This window comes from Neoarius graeffei, chromosome 20, assembly GCF_027579695.1.
Source record: "Neoarius graeffei isolate fNeoGra1 chromosome 20, fNeoGra1.pri, whole genome shotgun sequence".
Classification (NCBI taxonomy): domain Eukaryota; kingdom Metazoa; phylum Chordata; class Actinopteri; order Siluriformes; family Ariidae; genus Neoarius; species Neoarius graeffei.
This window is the reverse complement of record NC_083588.1, coordinates 2,292,112-2,314,341: the sequence shown is the minus strand read 5'-3', so window position 1 is coordinate 2,314,341 and position 22,230 is coordinate 2,292,112. Positions and strand designations below refer to the sequence as shown.

The 22,230-nt window shown below is 42.0% G+C and overlaps 1 protein-coding gene across 4 annotated transcripts in view; it reads left to right on the top strand.

Annotated features, from left to right (window-relative positions):
* Window positions 1-22,230, top strand: part of clec16a (C-type lectin domain containing 16A) — a 128,637-nt gene that overhangs the window by 15,226 nt on the left and 91,181 nt on the right. For all 4 annotated transcript variants that reach the window (XM_060901086.1, XM_060901085.1, XM_060901088.1 and 1 more), the window contains exons 7-9: window positions 329-503; window positions 6,318-6,368; window positions 6,996-7,109. In XM_060901086.1, coding sequence (XP_060757069.1) covers window positions 329-503; window positions 6,318-6,368; window positions 6,996-7,109 — 340 coding nt within the window. The remainder of the gene's footprint in view (window positions 1-328; window positions 504-6,317; window positions 6,369-6,995; window positions 7,110-22,230) is intronic.

The following is a 22,230-nucleotide window of genomic DNA, read 5'->3' as shown; positions in this document are numbered from 1 at the left end:
GCTGTAGTTTCAAAGGCATAAAATGCTTCCAGGTGTGCTGGAATAACTCCCTCATCCCACCATGTGGTTGTTGATTATTTTCCTCTGGCAGCACACCTGTAATGTGGACAAATGTAGTTCAGATAACAAACATTAGAGGGCGGTGCAGGACAGGCGAACATTACTGTGTGCCCTTTCAGAGCACTTCAAATAAAGAAAACATTGCCCACATGCTCACACGCATTTAATATAAAAACACATTTATTGTTGTTGATCTTGAGATTGCTTGACCGTCTATGATGGATGAATATAGTGTCTGATTTTCTGTATTCTAATTTTATTTTCTCAGGCATAAGAACAGGGGGAAGCTGAGTGACCTGGTGGCGGAGCACCTGGATCACCTGCACTACCTGAACGACATCCTCATCATCAACTGCGAGTTCCTGAATGACGTTTTGACCGATCACCTGCTGAACCGCCTCTTCCTGCCGCTGTACGTCTACTCGCTGGTCAGCCAGGAGCAGGTGAGCACAGGCGAGATCGTTAATCTGAACAGAATTAGCAATATCTATGGCAGCATGGATAGTTCTGCACAATTCCCTTCTCAGTTTAATGCCAATCAAGCAAAAAAAAGTTTATTTTGTATTTCTGAGCTAGCTACCAATCCGTTAGAAATACTCGTTTCTTATTGGCCGGTGGTTGTCGTGTTTTTGTTTTTTTATCTTGTGATGCCTATAATGTGTTTGAAATACAACAGGAACTCTTTGTATAATTTGTAATATAAAGCGTTAAACACACTGTGTCGTTCTGTTTCAGGAAAATAATCACTGTTCAGATGGTGTGATGATGAAGTGAAGTCACTGTCACCACTCCAGAGTTGATTATAGAATAGAATAGAATCTTTATTGTCATTGCACATCAGGTATACAGTGAAATTGCAGTGCTTCTGCAGCCGGTGCATAATAAATATAAAAAAGAAAAAACAAACAGTAAAATATTAAAAGAAAATAGTAAATTAAGAATAAGAAAGGTGTAAAATAGAAATAAGAAAGGAATGCATATTTACATCATTTACACATTACGCTAGCATATACTCTCTTATGAGTTCAGGGACCTGATGGCCCAGGGAAAGAAACTGTTTTTAAGTCTGTTTGTCCTGCTTTTGAGGCACCTGTATCTCCTGCCAGAGGGCATGAAGGTAAACAGGTGCTGTCCCGGGTGTGAGGGGTCAGCAGTGATTGCCCTCGCTCTCCTGAGACACCGTGTGCTAGCGATGTCTTCTAGCGAGGGTAGGGGCCTGCCGGTGATGTGTGGTGCAGTTTTAATGACCCTCTGCAGGTTCTTTCTTTCTGCCACAGAGCAGTTGGCGTACCAAGCTGTAACGCAGTACGTCAGGACGCTCTCCATGGCAGCTTTGTCGATCAAGACGAAAGATGGCGGCGCGCAAGGACGCAGCGGCTCTGAGCTCTCAGATTCGGTGTATAGTCTCCGTAATGGCATGGATGAGCGGGGGTTTCCAATCACAGCGTATTCCAAAGTCATTTATGAATGAGTGAATGACAAGTCAGACATTTTATCTGTTTGCGTTTCATGTTGTGGAATGTCAGCCGAATAAGTCACTTGCGTTAAAGCAGAACTGGACCAAGCTGCAGGATAAATATTCGTTCCCTGACCATCCTTTTGAAATTAATAAGACAAAAAGAATCACAGTGGAAAACCACAGTGGAAACTCTTCTGTCCTGAAGATGTTGGGGAGCTTTAACGTTTCCTCTGACTTCTATAAAGCGCAGACACTGCTGACTCCTCCCTTAAAAGTTAAATAAATAAATAAATGTCTCCTTCCAATTTTTTTTTTGGAAAAATTCCGTTTCTTTGTTGTCCGCCTTACGAGGCCCGGCAAATGAGCTGTCGCTATAGAAACAATGGCATATTGTGATTTACAGCTGCACTACTGTCAGAATCCAGAACTGGACTGAGCTGCAGGATAAAAACTAACCCTGCAGGAATGAGAGCAGCTCCTTTAACACATTATTTGGTCCATATGTGGCTTTTATCAACTTTCAGAGTTGTAGCGACTCTGAGGATTTTTTTTTTTCATGATGAATAATTTTCTCATCAGCTCATCAAGCAAATGTCAGAATAAACAGAGTATTCGTGGAATATAATTACTTTTCACTCAGCTCTTTAACACTCAGTCTAGCTCACCGTCTCACAGTAAATTTCTCCTCAGGGCAACTTCTGTTGTTTGTCTGTCCAACCCCAGTTCCAAAAAAGTAGGGACGCTGTGTGAAATGTAAATAAAAATAACAGAATGCAATGATTTGCAAATCTTTTTTGACCTATATTCAGTTGAATACAATACAAAGACAAGATATTTAATGTTCAAACTGATCAACTTGATTTTATTTTATTTTTTTGTAAATTTTCACTCATTCTGAACTTGATGCCCACAACACGTACTGAGTGTTGTGAAAAGAAAGGGTGATGTCACACAGTGGTAAACACGCCCCATCTCAACTTTTCCGGAACGTTCGGGCATCAAATTGAGAATGAGAGTGTATATTTACAAAAAAACAATGAAGTTGATCAGTTTGTACATTAAATATCTTCTCTTTGTATTGTATTTAAATGAATATCAGTTGAAAAGGATTTGCAAATCATTGCATTCTGCTTTTACATAGTAACATTTCCCACAGTGTCCCAACTTTACTGGAATTGGGGTTATAATTCATATGTTAAATATATTTATTCAGATGCAAAACAGGAAATGATGTTTGCTGAGAACAGCAGCATGATGCACTTTTCAAACCATGTTGTCTTTAAAAAAGAAGGAAAAAAAGATTAATTTTTGCTTCAAAATATAGGAAGTCTCATGTGACCGATTTGTTGGTTTTATTTTTGCACTTTTCGTCACTTAGTTTGACATTTGACATGAAACTAAATCGTAATACTAGTTTCTCCAGTCACCTAAAAGTAAAGGAATAATTTGCAGAAAGTGAGATCACTCTCATTTCCTGTCAGCCGTGTATTCATGATTATTGCTGTAGCTTGAATAATGCATTATGTCAGGCATATGCTTTGTAAATGCTCATAACATGCATAACATGACATGAAGTTGTGCTCAGAAGTTTACATCCAGTGACATGAATGTCGTCATGGCAATATTTGGGCTTTTGGTAATTTTTTTGAACTGTTCTTTTTCTGTGGCAGAATGACTGTACAGCACACATCCTTAATTAAAAAAAAAACACTAGAATTTGGTGCACAAGTTTTAATTTCCTTTGGGTTTTCTGAAATCAACACAGGGTCAAAATTATACATACAGGGTCAAAAATGTACATACGCTCACTGAGATCATTAATTCAGAGGCGCTGAAACTTCCAAAATGTCTCTTATCTTGCCAAGGCTGACGTCTCTTAACTTCCTGTTAGTGATCATGATTGATTACAGCTGGTAGCTTCTCTGTGCCTTCATCAAAAGGGTTTGTTTGCAGCACTCATTGGATTGACCAACACAGAGTAAAATGGAAAAGTCCAAGGAGCTCAGTGCAGATCTGAGAAAGTGGATCGCAGATGTACACAACTCCGGAATGTCTCTTGGAGCCATTTCTAAACGAATGCAAATTTCAAGATCAGTTCAAACAATTGTATCCAAGTTATTGTGAGGTGTAGTCACTTTGCCAAGCCACTTTGCTTCAAGAAAACCCAAACCGTCACCCTCAGCTGAAAGGAAATTGGTTTGGATGGTCAGGAACAACCTGGGAACCACCATGGCACAGCCCTGCCATGAACTGGAAGCTGATGGATCACTGTCTACAGTTCAGATCACCATGGACTAAGAGGCTGCTATGCAAGAAATAACCTCCTGCTCCAAAATTGACACCTTCAAGCTTAAAGTCTGAAGCTGACCACACGGACAAAGAAAAAGCCTTCTGGAGGAAAGCTGTATGGTCAGATGAGACAACGATTGAGTTGTTTGGCCACAATGACCACCATGTACAGAGGGACACTGTACCAGCTGGTAGTGGTGGTAGGATCATCATGCTCTGGGGCTGTTTTGCTGCCAGTGGAACTGGTTCATTGCACAAAGTGGATGGAATAATGAAGGAGGACTAGCTCAGAATTCTTCAGCATAAACCATCAGAAACTTGAACACGACTTGGGAGTTACAACAGGACAATGAACCCAAACACACATCAGAGCTGGTTGTGGAAGATAAAGCAGGCTAACATTACACTGTGTTCCAAATTATTATGCAAATCATATTTTCTCACATTTTCCTAAATTATCTATATTAATGGCAGTCATCATGATTTTCCAGTCATCAACCATTAGAGTACAATTCAAATGTTTTTGAACGAACCTCCCAATGATAACAGTAAATTTTTAAGAAATAAAAAACACAAATGCACCCAAAATGCATGTTCCAAATTATTACGCACAATTGAGTTTCCAAACATTTTATTGTCATAAAGAACAAAAAATGGTCGTGTGTGAAATTAGAAACATTAGCAGGTCATGACTAACTGAAATGTAACTGAAATCAAACACTATTTAAATCAAAACATTATCACAAGTGAAGTCACATCTGAACATAGGACCCCTTGTTGAAAAGGACCTTCTCAAGTCTTCCATCCATTGAATTTGTCAGTTTTTGGATAGTATCTGCTGGAACTGCCTTGCATGAGGACAGAATAGCCTCCCAGAGCTGTTGTTGAGATGTGAACTGCCTCCCACCATCATAAACACTTCTCTTGATGATGCTCCAGAGGTTCTCAATAGGGTTGAGGTCAGGGGAGGATGGGGGCCACACCATAAGTTTGTCTCCTTTGATGCCCATTGCAGCCAGAGATGCAGATGTATTCTTTGCAGCATGACATGGTGCATTGTCATGCATGAAAATGATCTTGTTTCGAAAAGCACGATTCTTCCTTTTGAACCATGGCAGGAAGTGTTCTTTGAGGAACTCCACATACGTTATGGATGTCATCTTCACACCGTCAGGGATCCTAAAAGGGCCGACAATCTCTCTCCCCATGATTCCAGCCCAAAACATCACTCCACCACCTCCTTGTTGGCGCCGTAGCCTTGTTTGCATGGGGTGGCCGTCAACCAACCATCCACCACTCCATCCATCTGGACCATCGAGGGTTGCACGACATTCATCGGTGAACAGAACAGTTTTGAAGTCAGTCTTCATGTATTGCCTGGCCCACTGGAGCCGTTTCTGCTTGTGTCCAATGGATAGGGGAGGTCGAAACGATGGCTTACGCACCGCTGCAAACCCCTGGAGGACCCTGCATCTTGTTGTTCGGGGCAGGTCGGAGGCACCAGCAGCTTCAAAAACTTGTCTGCTGCTATGACAGGGCATTTTTACAGCTGCTCTTTTGATCCAACGTATTTGCCTGTAGGAAAGAGTCCTGGATTTTCCATTATCAGCATGCACACGTGTGTGCTCTGAATCAGCTACATACTTCTTGATAGTGCGATGATCGCGATGAAGTCTCTTGGCAATTTTGATTGTTGCCATGCCTTGACCCAAACATTCAACTATTTGTTGCTTTTCAACAGCCGACAGGACCTTTTTCTTGCCCATTTTGGTTGAAAATGGTAGCCTGCTTAATAATGTGGGACAACCTTCTTTAGAAGTTTCCCCTTTAATTGGACTCACCTGCCAAACTAATTAGCACAGGTGTCTTCAATTGGTTTCAGTGATATACAGAGCCCTGATACACATTACCATTCTTGAGTTTAACTGTCAAACAAAAAATATATTACCACTCTTAAACACTTGTTGCATAATAATTTGGAACACAGTGTAAGCTTAAAACAAGTCCTGGCTTCAACTCTATTGAAAATATATGGACTGTGCTTATAAGTCGAGTTCATGCCAAGAAAAAACAAAAAAAACAAATTTAATTGAACTCTACCAATTCTACCATGAAGAGTCATGAAATATCCAACCAGAATTCTGCCAGAAGCTTGTTCATGGTAAACAAAAACGTTTGGTCAAGGTGAATCTTACGAAGAGACATTTTACCCAAATATTAGGTGTGCTGTATGTATATTTTTGACCCTGTGTTGATTTCAGAAAACCCAAAAAAAGATTAAAACTTGTGCACCAAATTCCAGTTTTTTTTTAATTAAAGATGTATGCTGTACATTCTGCCACAGAAAAAGAACAGTTCAAATAAATTACTGAAAGCCCAAATATTGCTGACCTTCATATCCAAGATGACCATCATGTCACTGTATGTAAACTTCTGACTACAACTGTAACACTTTTATATGAGGCATCTGATTAGTAATCGGTTTTAAAAATTTCCCCCCCTCCCTCAGAGTGAAGATCGCAAGATTAACCCTCAGGTGTCACTCTACCTGCTCTCCCAGGTACTCTAACTTGCACACACTCTCTTGAACACAAAAACCCAGATCAGATATTTTCCCCCAGAAATAGTCTGAGAGAATACTTTGTGTTTTAATACATTATCTCTCAAAGTATCAGTTGATCAATTTTCTTCGCATTCCCAGAATTCTGTTCACTGTACAGCAACTGTTGCTCATGTTGAGATATAAATGATTAGTTAAGTTTTTTTTTTTTAAATTATTATTATTATTTATTTATTTATTTTTAAATCTCAACCATAATTGCAAGTGATGGAATTGCTGTGATGTGAACGTTTAACTTCGGCATCCAGACACCAGTTTCAGAGAGCTGGGTGGGTCTGGGAGAAAATGGAAAAAATGTCACGCTTGCTACAAATGACAAACTTGGACTTGTAGTGCTGGGGTGTGACTGACTGATTTAATGTAAACATGTAGGTTTGTTGGAAGTTTCCGAGTCAGAGTTATGGTGACACTTTTTTTATTGTTAATAAAAAAAAAAAATCAGATTCTATTCAAGAGTTTGTTAGTAGTAGAAATAATAATATTACTTGCTGAGTGGTTCCTTATGTGTGTGTGTGTGTGTGTGTGTGTGTGTGTGTGTGTGTGTGTAAACACGTGTTCTCCTCTCAGGTGTTCCTTATCATACACTACCAGCCCCTGGTGAACGCTCTGGCAGACGTTATTCTGAATGGAGATCTGACTGTGTTTACACCCCAGACAGAGCAGAACACACACACGAGCTCAGTAAGTTTTACACAAACACAAATATCCACACACACACACACACACACACACACACACACACACACACACACACACACACACACAGGTACGGTTTGTAGATCTCAGTGAGTCACACAAACACACCCATACAGTATAAACCATACACACCAGACATGGGCACTCGAGTCTGAGTCACGCTGAAGTTGCACAAAAATACACTTCAGTCTTGACATGGACTCATCAAGAGTAACTTGTGAACTGGGACTAAAATCAAGTGATGCATCACAACATGCGCCTCCTAGTGCCAGTGAAAACAGAGCAGCACATCATGGCTTCAGCAGGAGCGCTGGACATGGGTTCAGAAGGATGCAACGTCGAATGTTGGAAGAACATTAGACTAGAGCCCTGCACTCCCGCTGGAGTCCCGCGGGACCCGATGCAAAGCGGTGTGGCGCGGGACAAATTTTGAAAGCTCATTGTGGGCGTGGGCGGGAGGGGGAGTGCACGATGCGGGAGCGGGCGGGAGAGATGATAAGCTGCAGTCCCGCTAACTAAAAACGTGTTTAAAATAAAATTTATAAATTATTAATTTATGTCTATCATATATAATTTGTGCTGGATATTTTATTTGGCATTAATAAAAACATTTTAAGATGCCTAAATTTGCGGATGTGGTCTAATCTCGCGTACGTTTCCGATTCCTTTCCGCTCTTCCGTGTTTGAGATCTCTGATCATGGCAGAAGAGCAGAGCTCCTCTAGTGAAGCTCACAGTGCTTCAGAAGTAAGTGCTGCTTTAAAAAGGGGTACATGGCTTGAAACGCACCCCTGAACGTGAGCTGTAGATATTTATTCTCAAATCCACTCAAAGTAGGGGGCGGGGCACCATCACGCTGTGTCTTTAAATTATGTTAATTTCTTATAGGCCTACTTCTTTTTCCTAGAATGTAGGAGTGACATATAAGCGATGTGCAATGTACAATATTCTTAATATCCACTGTAGATTTTGGTAGGTGTGTTGGGTATCTCTGTAAAGCCTCAGCTGCGCATGCCGCCTGGCAACGCGCACCCTCGCTACGTGCGCTAGGTGAAGGATCGGTCAGTGGAGAGCTCAGCTAAGCTCAGCATGTTTAATTCCCCAAGCCAATGACAAGAACTTTCGTGAGAAATAACGCGAACGTCTGCATCATGCGGGATTTGCGGGTGGGAGCGGAACAAAATATGGCAGGCGGGAGCGGGACTGAAAATCATAATTCTTTGCGGGAGCGGGCAGGAGCGGGACTGCACAATGCGGGAGCGGGACTGAAAATTCTATCCCGCGCAGACCTCTACATTAGACACTGGATTGACTACAGTGAATTTAATAAAACACACCCAGACCACACGACTCCAGAGCACTCGAGATGCTAAAATGGAGACTTTTGGAAATGCTGTTGCGCTCGTTCTCATTTAAAAACTCAGAGGTAGCGTTTCAGTGTAGATGGGAGAAAAGGAAGAAATTTGGAAACGATGACACAGACAACAACGTTCACTTCCTGATTTGTCACGCTCCGATGACTTGACCCTTTCCTGGAAGAAAATAAATGGCATCAGCTGTTTATACTGATTTGCGTGTACCCAGTGTACGTGAATGGTTATGTGACGTGGTTTTTTGAGCGTGTTAGTGTGGGCGGAGGTTATTTCTGGACAGAGGTTGTTTTAGTTTTAAAATTAGAAAGTATGAATGTGGATGCAGCCTTAACCAACTTAGCAGTCTACTTTTTAATAAACTCTTGAATGAAAGAATAGCGAGTTGCCTGTAATGTAACGTCCGTTTCAGAGCACCAGAGGGTAAATAATTTTATTAATTAGATTTTATGAAATTTAAAGTATGTCTTTATTCGAAAGAATGGCGTGTAATATAGTGCGAATTCTAAAAAAAGTTTCATTTCAGTGTGTTTGCAGGAAAAAAATAACAGTAAAAAAACATTTGATTGCAAAATCACTTTGCTGTAGCTGCAAGGACGAACCCTGGGTTTTGTGTGGCATAATTAATTTGTGTAATCACACATTTAAGAAATATATTGTGAATAAAATGTGTGATTAAAAATAAATAACATTTACAGCTGTGCTTGTACAGTAATGTAATATAATATTGCGCTTCTCGTGAGTCTTATGCTGCAGTACGACAACATTCAGAATGTGGAAATCCCAATTTCTGGATGTTTTTATTGATTCTTTATCTATATATTTTGAATTTATTACTGTGTATAAGACTATCAGACTTGTTCCCACTGTCCTGTGTCCATACTGTAACACTGCAGGACATTAAACTCATCCAGGATATTTAATCTTGGTAGAATCTTACATAGTTGCCCAGGTCAGGCACTTTTGAGGCGGTCCCTTACTTTCACCATTTCTGTCAAATACTGGTGACCTGGGTTTCTGAAATATTAGCTTCAGCAGGTTTTAACAGGAGAAAATGGAAACGTATATTCAATTATCCTGATTCTCTGTCCACTCCACATTAAGAAAATACGCACTTCTTCCTTTTTTGTGTTCATTTCTTGAGAAATAGAAGAGAGAATCTCAAATGTGTAGTGAATGTCCTAATATAGAGATCTTGCAGTCACGTGACCGGAAAGTACACAGCTGCCATCTTGTCGGTAAAAAACACCGCTGAATACTGCTGCACTCGTGTACAGAATGGATCAATTTCAACCGACGGACTACACGGCTCATTTTTCTAATGAACAGATAATTAGATATATGTCTAAAATAAACGATCTACAGATTAGTGACCCTTATGGCTTACCGGACGGCGTTTTCACGACCGCGTCAGTGGATTTTGAACTGCCAGAGGTGGAATACCCAGACGTGTATAATTACCTCATTAACTTTCCCTCGCTGTTCAGTGGTGAAGCACTGCGTGCTTATAAATCTCTGGACCGTTATCTTTACAGAAATTCAGGATGTGTCAGCGACTCAGATGTGGCATCTTGTAAACAAGAAAATAACAATCCTCATTGGACGGGTAAGTCACTTAAGTATTGAGTATAGCACTGACCAGCCGATTATAGAATAGAATAAGGTAATTCCAGCTGTAATTCCAAATCGTCCGTCTTGTTTACCATGGATCTGGCGTTGGAGAGATAGAGGCTTAGCAGTGGAGATTTGAGTGGTTGTTTTCTGAGCTTAGTCAACAGGCCGGCTCTGCAGCCTCGGTTTTGCTTCCGCTCCCGGCGCCGCCTCCTTCGCTTTGCTTCCGATAACAATCCACGGAGACCCCACTGGTCTCGCTATCTCGTTCGGAATGTTGTGCATGCGATGGAAATCGCTACAAACCGTCATTTTCTGCTGGAAACCAATGTCCAGTAAGTCCATATGGTTGTAATGGATATTGAAATCCGGTACAGACGAACAACACGCAAAAATACACACAAAAAACATAAACGTGCACAGGTAGGGAGAGCTTGTAGCTGCAGCCGTTGTAGTAGAATTGTATATAGTAGGGTTTTCCAGAAGAAAAGGTAGAAGTAAAAGCAGAAGTAGAACCAGAAGTAGAAGTAGAAGGCGGAAATATGGCGTTTGACCGACAAGATGGCGTCTGTCACAATCTGGATCGGCTGTGACGTCACATGCAAGTGCTCCATAAAACTAGCTTTATCGTGGTGCATTTAGTGACACCGAAATCTGTGTTGCGATTCGGTCTGGTCAACACCAGTCACGGAGGAACACCAGGTTTTTGTACCCAACCCTCGTTGCTGCACAGTTCAAGCTCTGAAAGGCTCCTCATGGAGACAGGGCTCGACATGAACTTTTAAACCCACTTGCCCTGTGGGGCAGGTGGAGCTGAATTTCCACTTGTCCCCCAATATTATCACTTTCACCCTATTTTGCAAGTACTACTTTTTTTTTTCTCCGTAGGAAAACCATAGAATAGTTGTGAGTTGCAACATAAAATGAAGATCACACATTGAGTTGAAGTTTGATTATTGATTAAGTTTATTATTAAGTTTGGTTATTGGTTACTTTTTATTTGAAATGGACAAAAACAATTTTATCCAAAATAGTTTTTCCTGCCTTAGTCGATTTATTTCCATTTCACATGCATGCAGCTGTTGTAAAGTTCAGTGTGTTTGTGTAGAACTCTGTCAGACTGCAGGTTCATTCCTCGATAATGTAGAAACCATAAAATAGAAATCTATAACAAAGTTTGTATGAAGAAAACAATAGCGTGCCAAGACTTTTGAACAGTACTGTGTTTGAGAATATTTATATATCTTTTGTTTATATCATCCACCCCTAAGTTTACAGAAAAAAAACCCTGCGCTGCATCATGACAGACAGGATAATGTTTGAGTTTAAAATTGTGTCGGTTGTGGTGTTTTTATACAGACCTGGCAACCTGTAACTGAATTAGTGCAGCCGATCTGTCATGATGTAGTGCGTTTTTTTTTTTGTTGTTGTTGTTGTTTTTTTTAAAAATAAACCTAGAGTTGGATGATATAACAAAAAAAGACGTATAAATATTTTGGACAGGACTGTGTTCTTCTGACAACAGAAACAAAGCTCCAGCTCTCTCTGCTCTTGATCTGTTCTGTTTTTTCAGGATTTATCGCGCATGTCTCTCCTTGTTGAGTTTTTTATGCCCGAGTTGTTTGAAACCAGTGTGGGTTTTCTGTGTCAAATAAGGAAGCTGCTTCACCTTTAAGAAAATCAAACACTTTCATGAAGGAGCTAACTCAAATGTGAGCAAAAAAAAAAATCTTAAGCAAACTCTTCTATCCTCACTTCGGACTTTGTTTTTGTAAAATACATTTTAAATACAATCGTGAATTTCTCTGGAGTTTTCAGGCTGAGCTCCTGTCCTCGTATTCTTTAACTGGTCATTTCCTCGTTGTTCTTGAAGCATTTGCTTCGATTTGTTAACATTTTTCTTGGTAGCGGGGAGACGGGAATGCCTTTTATCTATTTGTCTGTTTGAACAAGCAAAAACAGTGCAAAAATTTCAAGCATGCTTGCATGAAAGACGGACCCCGGCTGGAATTATCACGTGATGCGTGACGTCATGCACAAGGGGTCTATAAGCAGTAGGCGTACCATACTACACCAGCGGGGGGGATATAAAATAACTTACCAAGCAGTAAATGAAACCGAGACTGAGAAAACAGCCAAGACAGAATGGCAGATATGTAGTGAGGAACGCTTTTAGGAACTGAAAAGCCGAATTTTTGTGGTGCTAGTTCGTAATATATGCTCATTCCAACTTGCCCGGTCGGGCATGTCAGGGACATATCCCACTTGCCTCGGGCAATCGGGCAGTGCTTAATGTTGAGCCCTGGGAGATTCTGTTGACTTTGAACTTCACTTAATGATTCAAGCTTCAAGAAACAAGTCTTGACTTGGATTTTATTCCTTGTGAATACACACACAAGATCTCCGTGAGTCACATACATACATGCATGCATATACACATGTACGTACACACACACACACACACACACGCACAATCTCAGTGAGTCACACAGACGCACATGCACACACCTACGATATGTATGTGCAAACCCACACATGATCTCCTTGAGTCACATATGCATACAGGCTCGAGCTACACAAGTCACATAAACACACACACGCGCAGAGTACATACACAAACAGTACAGACACACTACAGCTTGCCTCGACAACATGGTGCCCGTGGGCACCAGGTAGCCCACCGGGAGCCTGGGAGGCACCTATAATGGATGTTTTAAAAATAGCCAGTGACTACTGCACTGTTCAAATCATATTTGGTAATCTTTTAAAAATTAAAAAAATATATTTTTATTGTTTTCATGTTTTAAGACGCCTTGAAGTTTAATCCAGAAATCTATTCTAAAAATCCCCCTTACATTTTTTTATATTAAAATAGAAGCCTTATGTAGATAATTTTCTTTGCCAGGTCAAAGTTTAGCCTACTATGCCACCGCGCCAACTCCTCTTTGCGTTCAGTCCTCAGTCATTAGTCCGCCAATGGATAGTGATCAACACAGTGCGATAAGTTGTAAATGTTCTGTAAAAGGTAGTTTTGTAAAAGTGTTTAAAGGTGATGTCGGAGAGCAAGAAAAAGAAGACTTGCCACTTTGAGGATGAATGGGAGAAAGAATTCTTCTTTACTCAAGTTGGTGAACGTTGTGTGTGTCTGATCTGTGGAGCTGTCGTAGCCTTAGGTAAGAGACACAATGTGGAAGACAACATTTTTCTACATGCCACAGAACGTTTGATGCTAGCTACCCCCCAGGCAGCGCATTACATGCTCAAAAGACTCGTGACTTCTGCCGCTTTTACACTACCAACGCGGCTGAGTTGGGCTGAGCCGTGTTGGGCTGAGTCGAGCTGAGTCGAGCTGAGTGGGGCTGTTGGAGTTGCATTTCGACTACAACCGCGCTGAACCGTGCTGGCTGGAAGTGGGTGGAGTTAGCGAAAGTGGGTGGACGTCACGTGATGTCATTAGGCAGCGCAAACAGTGACATCAGTGACCTTTTAAGCGGTAGTCTCACGACCCGGATAGTAAACAATAAACATGGAGGACATGGAGTCGTTAGTGTTGCTGGTCTTGGTGCTGTGGCTTGTTGTCACCGACAACGCCAACAGATACTGGCAAGAGCGTATAGATGAGGCGAGGCGCATAAGGCTTCAGAAATTCTCATAATTCTTCTTCTTTCGGGTTTACGGTGTTTACAGATCCCAGCGTGCTCGCGGGGCGTGTGTGGGCATGTGAGGACACTCCTCCTCACCAGTCAGCGCACAGGGGAGTGTCTCCTCACGCCCCTAGCCCCACTCGGCTCGGTTTGGCTCGCTTCAGCCCCACTCCAAAACCGTGTGAGTTTTGGGTGCTGAGTAGGGCTGAAGCGAGCTGAGTCGTGCTGCTCTGAGGTAGTCGAAACGCGAGCCGTGTCGGGCTGAAGTGAGCTGAAAAAGGGTAGTGGAAAAGGGCCATTCAAGGCAGCTTTGGGCAGACAACAGTCTTTTTTCACCAAGCCGGCAAAGCAATCAAAAGCGGCTACGGAAGCTTCCTTCAGAGCGGCACACTACCTGGCTAAGCACAAAAAGGCATTTTCCGACAGAGAGGTGGTCATAGGGGTGATGCCAGTGGTTGCAGACACTTTGTTTAAAGATCACAAGAATGAGATCCTCACTGCCATCGTGGATGTTCAGCTAAGTGCCAACACCATCGCCAGGAGAGTATCAGCAATGTCCACTAACTTGGTGGAACAGCTGAATGGTGACATGAGTACATGCAGGTACTTTAGCATCCAATGTGACGAGTCAGTGGATAAAACCAGCACGGCGCAGCTGATGGTCTTCGTCAGAATGGTGTTCAGTGATTTCACTGTGAAGGAGGAGATGCTTACTTTGCTGCCCCTGAAAACCACAACAAGGGCTGTTGACATCCACGAGGCCATAAAGCGGTATTTTACAGAGAAAAACATTCCACTTCAAAAGTTGGTATCGGTAACTACTGACGGAGCCCCCGCGATGACTGGCCGTCATTCTGGTCTTATTGCGCACTGCAGAAACGATCCAGATTTTCCCCGTTTCCTCAGTTACCACTGTATCATCCATCAGCAGGCAATTTGTGCCAAAGTGATGGGTTTTGATCACGTCATGACTCTGGTAGTGAAGATTGTCAACAGTATCCGTGCGAATGCCACACAACACCGGGCATTCAAACTTCTTCTGGAGGAGCTGTCAGCCGAGTACGGTGACCTCTTGCTGCACATAGAGACACGATGGCTCAGCAGGGGTCGAGTTCTGCAGCGCTTTTTGTCACTTCTGGACAAAATTAAAGAGTTCATGGAATCCAGAGGGCAGGACGCTACTTTGCTTCAGGACACTGAGTGGGTGCTTGACGTTGCCTTTCTGACAGACATCACAGGGAAACTGAATCACTTGAACTGTGAACTGCAAGGCAAAGGTAAGATTGTATCGGACATGATCAGTGCTGTGAACGCGTTCAGAGCAAAGCTGAACATTTTCTCTGTGCATTTGCAAAGTAAGAAATTCCTGCACTTTCCATCTGTGCAGTCAGTTTTGAATGGAAATGCCCCGGCATCTGTAGCCTTAGACGGGGCTGTAGAAAAGTACACCCAGCTAATATCTAGGCTTGGGCAAGAGTTTGAAGAAAGATTTCATGACTTTGATAAACTGCAGCCTTGTGTTGCATTCATTGCTAATCCTTTCATGCAATGTGACATCACATACATTTCTGAACAACTAGGTGAAGTATTCAGCTTGAATGCTGATGAAAGTGAAATGGAAATCATTATGTTGCAAAACGAGGTTACTCTCAAAGCCCACCAGGGATTCTCAAACTTCTGGTATCTTGTGGACTCAGAAAAATACAAAGGTGTGCACACAGTAGCCTTGAAAGTTGCGTGTCTGTTTGGTTCGACGTATCTCTGTGAGTCGGCTTTTTCTAATATGAATTTCATTAAAAACAAACACAGAACTTGCTTAACTGATCTACACCTTGAAGATTCAATCAGAGTTGCTGTGTGAAGCTACAGCCCTGACTACAGTGCACTGATGGACTAAGGGCCCGTCCACACGAGTACGCGGCCTCACCCAATACGCTGTCGTTTTGAAAAAAATCTCCGTAAACACGGCGTCATTTCCAGAAATATCTGCGTCCACACAGATTCACTGGAAACGACCCAAAACGCTGTAGTACATATGCCAGGCCTGTATGTGGCGCTGTGATGCCACCACACCAATACACTAAAACCGGAAGAGAAGCCATGGAGCATGCGTATAAAGGTCACGCGCTGTTTACAAACAAGCTCGTAACACGAGAAGAGGACGATCATGGCCAGCGCAACCATAGACATATAAACATAGACGGCTGGGATACGTCAGAGTGTCCGCCGTATTGGATGTGGCAAATCTTCCCCGTAAACCAATGCAAGTAAATGGACTGAACTTCATAAAGCCCCTTTCTACAATAATATTTAGCTCGATGCCTTTTATTCACCCATTAAGACAGACACGTATATATTTGGGAAGCAAACAGGCATCAAAACAACATATATAACTTTTAATGTGATGGTTATAAATAGTGTGCGAAATACCCTGTACACTGCAAACTAGCGACAGATCCGCGATAGATAGCTCAGGTAAGCTAATCAGTCAGCATACCGCAGCAAGCTACCAAAACCTGAGGCCACAATAACCAACCTACAAGACTGAATATGATAAATGATGGAAATAGTGGAAAAACTGGAAATAGTGAATGAAAATAAAAATTTACTGTTTTATTTACTGAGTCACCACACAGACCTGCTCGAGCTGAATGAGCGCCAAACTGAGTTCGGCCAGGTTCTAACGTCATACCAAAACAAAATACATCACTGATTCCTTCACATTCAGAAAGGGTAAAAACATTCATCATACGTTCAAAAACGTTCATCAGAGTGTGGCGCTGTATTCTCTAATTCTCACTGCTTATAACTCTACACCTCCCCGGTGGAGATGAGCTGGGAAACTGAAGACTGAAGGAGCAGCTCCCTCTCTGATCCCGACTGTCTGACCTGTTCTGTCAAAATCCTCCGTTCTGAAGTGTTCACTGCAGAGCATGGATGACGGAGTAGCAGAAAACCCTTCCCGTCGCACAGCTGTCTCCCACTGCTTTTTCATGGCTTTATTTTTGGGAAACCTGCATAGTATGTGAAAAGTTAGCTAAGCAACTAACAACAATCAGCGTAGTTACGAAGGAAATACTTCGTTGTTTGGAGACAGGTTTCACCGAGCGGCTATTATGCGCGAGACTTCATATTAGCCACAAAGTCAGAAAAATCTGTTCGTAAAATTACGTTATAATGACCAAATACAATGAAAAGTATTTTTCCAGTCTCACCTGTGAAAGGTAATCCCATGTGATCTCGTTTGGACGGTAAACCTGTTGGTACAGTTAAACGCAGCACATGAATGAGGCATCTTTATTCTCGGCTACTGTCTAGACGCTATACCAGAGACGGCTGAAGAATCTCCACTTTGCCACATCCAATATGGCAGCGAGGATGACGTATGATTCTACGCAGAAGGCGGCGTCTATGTTTATATGTCTATGAGCGCAACTCTGAGGCTTGTTTCTGCAGTACGAGCACAAGCCTGTAGTCCGCCATTGTTGTTGTTATGACGCGTCTAGCGGTGGTGGCTGAGATTAAAGGTTAGAGAGGCGGGGCTTATACATCATCGTTTCTGAAAAAATCCGCATTCGCCGTCCAGATGACTCCGGGCTATCCGACGTTTTAGGATTTTCCCACTCTGGGACCCATTTTCAAAAAATACCGGTTTCACACCTCGAAAAAGCCAGCTCTGTCTGGACGCGATGCCGAAACGATAAAGTATTTATGCGGATTCGACAAAAACATACTCGTGTGGACGGGCCCTCAGTGCAGTGTCCGGCTTCCCACTAGGAACCATTCGCATGCAAAAATCAATGCATGAAATGCATTTTAAAAGAGAAAAGAATATTAAGAGAATGATTGATTGATTTCTTGAATGTTATGAATCTGCAATAAGGTGAAATCATTTAAGGACGCAGTTGAGAGTTTCAACTTGTATGCTGTGTTAGAAGTGCGAGTGTTTATATTACAGCGCAGTTTTCTAAGGAATGGCTTTTGAATAGTTTTAACTTTTCACAGAACTGTTGTGTGTTGAAAAAGGAAAATTATAGCCTTTTATTATTGTGCCTTTGGCATTTCCAGACCTGTTTTTATGTAACAGCTATTAATTGCAGTGGGAATATCAGAATGTCTTTTTGTCTGTATAATTCTAAAAGAGGGCAAATGTACTTTCCCAACATGAGATGACAAACAACAAAATACAACAGAATATGTTCATTATTAACTTATTAGCATTAGCTAAAAATGGTTAGCATAATTAAACTTTTGGAATTTGCAAAAAAAAAAAAAGTTGGTAATTCCTAACAGTATTGATGTGTTGAGATGATTATTCATAATTAAAATGTTAATGTTAAAATGCCAGTTTCTATTCCTTGATTCTTGTTAATTAAAAGCACATAATCCTACATAGTATTATTTTAAAGGGATGTTAAGCCTTTCATTTATTTTAAGTTTAATTATTTTGAATGACTCGCTCTCCATATAGTTTCTCATCCTTCGGGTAGCCCTCAGTCCCAGAAAAGTTGGAGACCCCCGCACTAGAGGTCAGTGAGCTACATACTCGACGCTCTCAAAACACACATGAGCACAATTTGAGAGCTCACAAGAGATCAGTCTCTGTAAAAACACACGAGCGCTCTCTCTCCCCACACACATCTATTTATCTACATCTCTATATTTGTCTGTCTAGCTATCTATATAATATTTAACAGTTATTCCCCGAAATCGAGTCGTACATGAGCTGATGGGTGACGAGGCGCGTAGCACCGAGTTGTCTATAATCCATGTACGATGAGATTGAGTGGAATAACTTTTATTCTATCCACGTTCGCTGGATTTTGAGAAACGGAGCATTTTTATTTTTTTGGCAAATGCGATGAATAAAAACTTGATACAAAATGTCCAACAAAATAATTTCAGATTCGAATGTAAACAAACCAGTGAAATGACGGTAGCAATTTGTGAAAAATGCGGTAATAATAATTATTAAAAAAAAAAAAGATATGTTCTTACCAGGGTGGCACGGTGGTGTAGTGGTTAGCGCTGTTGCCTCACAGCAAGAAGGTCCGGGTTCGAGCCCCGTGGCCGGCGAGGGCCTTTCTGTGTGGAGTTTGCATGTTCTCCCCGTGTCCGTGTGGGTTTCCTCCGGGTGCTCCGGTTTCCCCCACAGTCCAAAGACATGCAGGTTAAGCCTCAGTCACAACCGGACGTACGATTTTTTTGGTCGTGCGATTTTTGGCGTTTCCCAAATCGCTGCATTTTTTTTTTTCGTGGAGAACGTAGTTGTGGTAACCATGAAGGAGTAAGATCACCGCGCACACAACGTACAACCCGGAAGTCGAACGTGCATACCATGCACGAAATCTGAGGCTGCTCGGACGTACGGCTGTCGCTTCATTCGTACAGCCAACGCACCTTCAAACGTGCACTAATCGTACTGACTGTGCGTTCCATGCAGGCTTCGTATGAAGGTTGCAAGAACTGCGCACGATCTGTACGTTGTGCGTACCAACGGCATTCGTTTGTCGCACTGCAGCGATTGGAGAGGGTTATATGGTCCGTGTATCATCCGATCATTCAAGTATTCCATTCAATCTGGAAAACGAAAAAACAAAAAAAACACTCAATATTTTCGTTTTTCTGGATGACCAAAAAATGAGGGATTGGTGTTTGTTTTCCTTTTTTCAACTCAAAACAGAACAAATAAACAGGGAAACCAAAACGAAATAATAACTCTAATTTACGATTATTGATTTTCTCTATTCCCCACGCTACATTAGCCTTCCCATGATCCTCAGCGACAGTCCATCATCATCTCTGCGTCTACGAAACAGGAAAAATTGCATGTGCATGTATATATCAAGTAATTTATTCATACATCCTATTCATTTAATATATTAAGCTGTTAATGTTAAGCTGATGATCTCTTAATTATTATCTCAATATAATAATAATAATAATAATAACATGGCATTCATTTTGTCGCTTTCAACATATTGTGTCAGACCAACTTTGCTTTTTATTAGAGGACATGCTTAGCATTTTACGATGATTCATGTCAGGAGGAAAATATGAGGAGGAGTAACAAGTCACTGGCACTCCAACTTACGAGATTCTCCGCTTCTTTTGCTGGACAGCTTGAAAGTCAGACTCAGGAACAGCCATGATCTTCCTAGAGTTTTGCTTCCAGTAAAAGGAGCCTGAATGAGCGCAAAAAATTATAATGTATGAATAAGAACTATTTCTTGAGACTGACATGAATACAAATGAATTTAGTTTTATCTAAAATGAAAGTTAAGTTGCTCGTATAATCGTAAATTAGAGTTATTTCGTTTTGGTTTCCCTGTTTATTATTTGTTCTGATTTGAGTTGGAAAAAGGAAAACAAACACCAATCCCTCATTTTTTTTTTTTTTGTCATACAGAAAAACAGGAAAACGAAATATTGAGTGTTTTTTTTTTTTTTTTTTTTTCATTTTCCAGATTGAATGGAATACTTGAATGATCGGATGATACACGGACCTTATATATATTTCGGCATACTTTGGTTGGGTTTTCTCTCAATGCCTACGTTTACAAATGGCCGTAGGCACCCCTGCAGCTTTATATGTCGGCCGTAAGGCACTTTTTAACCCTTTAATTAACAGCAAATGCCCAGGACACAGAAGGATCACAAAAACAGAAGCTTAAAAAAAATATATGCACGCTTTATTTAGTAAATAGATAACTAAATTATCCTTTAAAAATAGCACCAAGCTACAAAGAAAGAAAAAAAAAAGAAAAATAAAATTGTCCCGTCTCAGCAGTGCGCAGTCCGCGCAAAGAGGAATCCCAGTCCCAGAAGCGCTGAAATCGTGGGGAAGCCTAATGCGCGGGGAAGCCCTGCGCGTGACGTCCAGGTAGCAGCGGGGGATTCCCAAAAACGTCTATGGCTCGCCCGGAGTCAGCGCACACCTCGGGCAATAAAAGAGAAAGCATCAAACAATGCCGACGTACACAACAACAAGGCAAAAACAGCAGGGAAGGAGAAGTCTTGCGTCCCTTTACCCTGTCGTTAGCGAGTGTTGAATTAAGTACAGTTGACTAGGTCACGATTTCCTAAGTCCGCAGCCAACGCACCTCAAAAGAAAGCAGCAAATCAGGGAAATAGCACAGCGCAGGCAGAGAAAAACTGTTTGTGTTCGTTCGTTTGTTCATTCCTTCCTTCGTTCATTCATCCGTTCGTTCCTTCCTTCAATCTGCCCACTGATCTTCCACTGGTAACTCTGCATCTGCTGTGGCGTCCGATCCCCTCTTCGGGCTGCATTCCCAAACAACCCAACTCCGAGAAATCCATGTCCCCTCTTTGGGCTGCATTCCCAAACAACCCGACTCCGAGAAGTCCGCGTCCCCGGCGGGGCGGGGGCCGTTACCGGCCTCACACCGTCCACGGGTACCTCTTAACGATTTCACTCCCTGTTGAACTCCTCCTTAATACTGAAAAGGTCCCCTTTTTATACCCCACCCCTTCGTCTTTCAAGTGCTTCAATAGGTCAGGTAATAATTGTCCAAACAGCTGATCCATCTAAGCAATTAGAGAGCCGCAAATACAAGATCAGTGTAGGTAGCAGTCAATTAGCAGCACACAGCGAAATCACAGCAATCAACCAATTATGTGAACACACCAAAATCACAGCAAACCATCACAGCAAAAATAAAAATAAGATCCCCACACAGCTAGAGGCTGACATATATACCCGAGTTTTCGTGCGATTGACGCCCTCTCACCATACGGCCGACTTACTTGACACGCATGGATGACATACGAAATATCTGAACGTGCGTTGGCCGCACTAATTATGTATGTGGGGCACACGACACACATACGGAGTCCACAAGTGTGACGTACGAAAAATATTGACATTTTGCCCAAACCTGACACCAGCAAATGGTACGAAAGACGCACGTCAGCCGTACGGAAGACACATGAGGCCGTAAGTTTGTCTTGCAACCTGAAAAAAATGTAAGCGCCCGTAGAGTTTGTTTGACATGACAAAGAACCTCTGCGGCCAGTCTACGGCTCGAAAATCAGCACGTCACACGCGCGCCCTCCATGCGTTTTTTGCACGTAGACCAGCCGTAGGAGCACGTACGGCCGGTTGTGACCGAGGCTTTAGGTTAACTGGTGACTCTAAATTGAGCGTAGGTGTGAATGTGAGTGTGAATGGTTGTCTGTGTTGTATGTGTCAGCCCTGTGATGACCTGGCGACTTGTCCAGGGTGTACCCCGCCTTTCGCCCGTAGTCAGCTGGGATAGGATCCAGCTCGCCTGCGACCCTGTAGAACAGGATAAAGCAGCTACAGATAATGAGATGAGATGTTCTTACCATCAAATACTTTCATTCCATTTGTTTGCTTTTTAATTTTGTGTTTTCTTTGGGGGGGGTTTGTTTTCGAGTTGAGTTTTTATTTCGTCCTCGGTTGGTTCAGCAACACGCTCTGCCATTTTGCTTTTCTCTA